This window comes from Mixophyes fleayi, chromosome 12 (genome assembly GCF_038048845.1).
Source record: "Mixophyes fleayi isolate aMixFle1 chromosome 12, aMixFle1.hap1, whole genome shotgun sequence".
Taxonomy (NCBI): domain Eukaryota; kingdom Metazoa; phylum Chordata; class Amphibia; order Anura; family Limnodynastidae; genus Mixophyes; species Mixophyes fleayi.
In genome coordinates, this window is record NC_134413.1 from 65,072,363 (window position 1) to 65,077,710 (window position 5,348).

Below are 5,348 nucleotides of genomic sequence, written 5' to 3' on the forward strand. Positions count from 1 at the left end.
AACTGCTGGGGACCGGGTCTCATCCTATACTTTTAAGAGAACATGTTTTGCACCTTCCAGATGCACTATAAATGTACATTTATAGGTGACCTTTGCTCGTATTTTGGGAGTAGGGTAGAAATGCTGAGTTTTGACAAACCCCTTTCAGTGAAATTATTAAAAGTTGAATATATAGGGCCTGACAGTCATTAAGGAGAGCAAAGCATAAAAAAGAAGTAACTTTCCACCTGGGCAAAACCATGCTGCATTGGAGGAGGGGGGGAGGCGTAAATTTAAAATGTTGGGAGAGATTTATAGTTGGGATAGGGCATGTTCTAGATCAACTTTAAGTTTCAGTGTACAAATAAAACCGTAAAGTATTTGTGTGCTACATTAAAAAACAGCCAGTATTTAACTTATGTGCAAAATAATAAACTAATGCGCACCCCTTGCATTGTAACATGGTTTGTCCCAGAGAGCATTTACTCCTTTTTTTGACTTACTTTCCTTATTGACTCAGGCCCATAATAATTTGAATCAGAAAGTAATACCTGTATCAACCTACATTTTTTAGTTTATCATATTATTTTATAATATTTGCCTTGTTTTATGTGGTAGCCAATCAGTATACAGAATGTAGCATTGAACTGTTCATGTTTCCTATCCCTACAGATCTAATCAAGTATATGTAGTGCTGCCTGAAGACGTAGGACAATGGTCTCTTTATTAATTTGGACTCTACATGTTAACGAGAAGAACCAAAGCCGGTTCGGTGACTTTCAGCTTCAGGGATTTGCTCAGATTGAGGACTATAACATTTGCCTGTTTATCATTTTCCTTCTTACCTATCTCCTCACTGTTTCCGGTAACATGCTGATCATTTTTATAGTGCGCTATCACGTGCACCTTCATACCCCTATGTACTTCTTTATAACCAACCTGGCCTTACTGGAGATCTGGTACATATCGACTACTGTACCTAAACTTCTGTCTATCCTGGTGACCAATGACAATAGGATCTCATTTTATTGGTGCTTTGCTCAGCTCTACCAGTTCCATGGACTTGGCATGACGGAATGCGCTTTGTTAGCGGTGATGTCCTTTGATCGCTATATGGCTATATGCAACCCTCTTAGATACACCTCCATAATGAACGAGAGAATGTGCAAGCAGCTGGCCCTGTTGTGTTGGGCTTATGGGTTTATGGCTGCAACTATCCCCCTGATGTTCACCATAACAGTCCCTTTCTGTGGACTGTATATAGATCATTACTTCTGTGATCTAGCACCTCTTCTAAGCTTGGCCTGTATAAGTACATCCCTTAACAATACCGTTAATGGCAGTGTCATTGGCTTCGCCACTATGTTTAATTTTTTATTCATTTTAATCATGTATATCAATATTATATTTTCCATCCTACGTATGAGATCCAACACGGGGCGAAGCAGGGCCTTCTCCACCTGTTCATCACACATCACTGTGGTGGTTCTGTTTTATAGCACTGCTTTCACTGTCTATGCCAGCCCAAAAGGACTACACTCTGTGAACTATGACAAGATGTTTGCTCTAGTATATGCCATGTTCACCCCATTGCTCAATCCAATCATTTACAGTCTGAGGAATAAAGAAGTCAAAATAGCATTAAAGAAAGTCATTAAAATTGTGTGTACCAACTCGGAAATCCATTGAAACCACATAGGGGTAAATTTATAAAGCTCTGTGTTTGAAAAAGTGGAGATGTTGCCAATAGCAACCAATCAGATTCTAGCTGTCATTTTCTAGAATGTACTAAATAAATGATAACTAGAATCTGACTGGTTGCTATAGGCAACAACTCCACTTTTTCAAACCCGCAGTTTAGTACACATACGCCATAGTCTATTATTTTTACAATAACTCTTTTATAGGGAACACAGTGTCCCTTCGGCATTCTTGGTAAATGTGTATTATATTCTACTTATCTTGAAGACAATACTAGATGTATCCTTGCAGAATATAATCCCAGTGGCCTGTGGGAGTTAATTTTGTTTTGTTGATGATTTTTTAATCAGTTGGTCACTGGATGCCTTTGAAACATTGCTTATATACAGTATTGGATATTTATTATATCTTATTATAATAAACAAAATGGCGGCTGTCATGTTATTGCAATTTGTTATTACAATACAAATGTGTACAAGTATAAGGTATTTGAACATATATATTGTTATTGATTTATTAAGTTGATTTACTTTTTTTAAGCATGCAGTAAAAGTGAAGCTATATAATAACACAGCCTATTAAATTATACAAATAAATAACGTAAATCTAATTGTTATTTTTGCAAAGGGTAGCATGCTTTTTTAAGGGCTAAAAAAAGTATAAAAAAATAAGAGACAATTAATTGAGGGTTCTGCATGTCATACTTGGGAACTTAAGAATAATAAATGACACATTTGGGAATATATGAAGTTGTAGTTTTTCCCAATTTTCTGTCTTGCATTTTGACACCTTTTGTCAAAATTTGCATTTTATTGTGTTGGAATGTATGTGTTTGCAGGGGGTGTCTTTTGGGGTGTCCTTCTTACGATATTTTTTCAATCTTGTAAATGCTGTCCCATTTTTAACAGATGTAAATGTTCTCCGGGACAAACCATGTTACAATGCAAGGGGTGCAAATTAGTTTCGTATTTTGCACATAAGTTAAATACTGGCTGTTTTTTCATCAAGCACACAAATACTTGATAGCTTTATTTTTACACTGAAATTGATCTAGGACATTTCCTATCACGACTATAAATCTGTACCCACATTTTAAATATACCTCCCTCTCCTATGTAACATGGTTTTGACCAGGTGCAAAATTACTCATTTTTCTGCTTTGCTCCCCTGAATGACTCAGGCCCATAATATTGTGCATGTCAACCACCTAACTTTTATTGGCTAGTTTACTGTAGTTAGCTTCACAAATGAGGCACAATATGACTGATTTTTTCCCACTTTCTCTTTTTTTAAATGAACAGAGGTAAATAAGACATTTTTGGGGTATACAACAGTGTTTGATATTTTTGGAGTGCCTCACTCTAACGCTAGTAGCGTGGCCTAGTGGTCACATGGAGTTGTGTTGAATCAAACATTGACAGAGGGGAAAATGTTGCAGTTGAGACTTGCACCAGCCAGAGTTCAAAGTCAAAGATGTCAAAGTACATGAAATTGGAGATTCAGACAAAGTCTGCCTCTGAAATGTGCAGATTCAAATGGAAGAAGGTAAGTGAGTGCCCTTACTGTAAAATGAGTAGTTGGGTGTTAATTTAATTGTGAGGGTGGTTGATATAAGGGCAGCACTTCTGCCTCACAGCACTGGGGTCATGAGTTCAATTCCCAACCATGGCCTTATCTGTGTGGAGTTTGTATGTTCTCCCTGTGTTTGCGTGGGTTTCCTCCCACACTCAAAAAAACATGCTAGTCGGATAATTGGGCAATATGGATGTGGAATTATCAGATTACCAGTAAGATATATCAGCTCCATACTCAAATTTGGGCCATTATAAGTTTCATTGGGCATTATTATCTACAAGGACTAGAGGCATATATAGCCCTGTGCATTTAACATGATATCCTAGTCCAAACTTTTCATATATAGAGTTATCATGGGAAGACTCTCCCATAAATTTAGCCAGATTAGTTTATTATGCATTCATGATATGTAGAACAACATTTGTATTATTGGACCTGATGACGCATGGGACAATGAAGCCATGATCTAAAACGTTACATATACAGTAATTTTAGGGAGATTCTCCCAGAAATTCAGTAACATAAAAATCCTATATATGAATCATCTTGTATAAAATCTGGTATAAGAATTATTTATAGCAAGCTGAATACCACAATTGCAAAATATTTATATATTGTCCAATTGTATGCTGGAGTAATTTTACAAAGGAGTAAGTTTATCAAGAGATGGTCTGTTATATATATTGCACTCATTCTTGTGCTTGACAGCTGAACTGGTTTTCAAATTTGTATGAGCAAGGGTCGCTTCCTCTACTTGAAAAGGAGAGTCAGAACTAGCCTGGGGAAATAAGTAGGTGAATGTCTGGAAATCACCTATAACACCTATACCACCAGAGCTGGCCAAGCTGTAGACGGTCCACCCATCCTCGGAAGTGACGCCCCCAGCTCAAGCATTACACCTCCTCCCATGCATTTTACATCAGCAGATGGGAGGTAGAATGGCATCTTCTGACTCTCAGACTGAAAATATGAAGATGGACTGTGCCATCATAGCCAATCACCGTGTTCCAAGAGTAACACTGACATCGACTAGCAGCATCCACCAACTTTTATTGATATATATATATCATTTTATTTTAGATGGAAAATACCAGGAGGAAAAGCAGAACAAAATGTAGAGAATGCAAATTTTACATTATTCTAATCATGGATCCACATAAATTATTTCAGCTATTTACCATATTTATAGGAATAGAAAATACGTGTCTTAGTGAAGAGATGCAGTTATATGGTCCAATAGAACAAATGTATATTTTAGTATTTAAAGGTATTTTCCCCTTATAGGCAAATCTTCTATGCAAAATAGTCCTTTAGGTAAAAGTTGTTTATATAAAGGAAGGTGTGGAATGCAGAAATGCATAAAAAAATAAATGAAATTAGGTGATTTTAGGAAATGGTACTTTTTAAATACACCCCCTAATTGTATAAGTTTACCTCTCTACATTTTGCTATCAGTGATTCATTATGAACATTGCATTATGCTTTTATGATATATAGTTTATATGATGCAATGCTTTAAAATACATACTAGGCCTCATTCATTAAGGATCTTAAATTAAGAATTTTCTTATTTAAGTCTCCTGGACAAAACCATGTTACAAAGCAAAAGGTGCAAATGAGTTTTCTGTTTTGCACATAAGTTAAATACTGACTGTTTTTTCATGTAGCACACAAATACTTGATAGCTTATTTGTACACTGAAATTTAAAGTTGATATTTGTGTGCTGCATGAAAAAACAGTCAGTATTTAACTTATGTGCAAAACAGAAAACTCATTTGCACCCCTTGCATTGTAACATGGTTTTGTTCAGGAGACTTAAATAAGAAACTTCTTAATTTAAGATCCTTAATGAATCAGGCCCCCTATGTTTTCTCTAATAGGTGCAGTCAGTAATATTAATGTAATGGAAGTTTTTAATATATTACCAAAGAATGAAATCCCACTCTTGGGACTTTTTTTTATATCTAATTAAACATAGTTTTTTTCTCCATGTTCCGGACCCACTAGAACCTTAGTGTTTTGTAAATAGTAATTGCATATTTTACACTTTGTTAGAGTAAAGCTGCCACTTACAGTCCAAAGTTCTTTATTC

At 35.8% G+C, this 5,348-nt stretch overlaps 1 protein-coding gene across 1 annotated transcript; it reads left to right on the forward strand.

Annotated features, from left to right (window-relative positions):
• The first annotated feature begins 693 nt into the window (after nucleotides 1–693).
• On the forward strand, nucleotides 694–1,668 carry LOC142108350 (olfactory receptor 6N2-like). The gene has a single exon (XM_075191979.1). The coding sequence runs from the start codon at nucleotides 694–696 to the stop codon at nucleotides 1,666–1,668; it is 975 nt and encodes a 324-aa protein (XP_075048080.1).
• Nucleotides 1,669–5,348: the final 3,680 nt, after the last annotated feature.

Excerpts from the sequence above, each read along its gene's own strand:
- LOC142108350 (XM_075191979.1), top strand. The coding sequence starts at position 694 with ATGGTCTCTTTATTAATTTGGACTCTACATGTTAACGAGAAGAACCAA.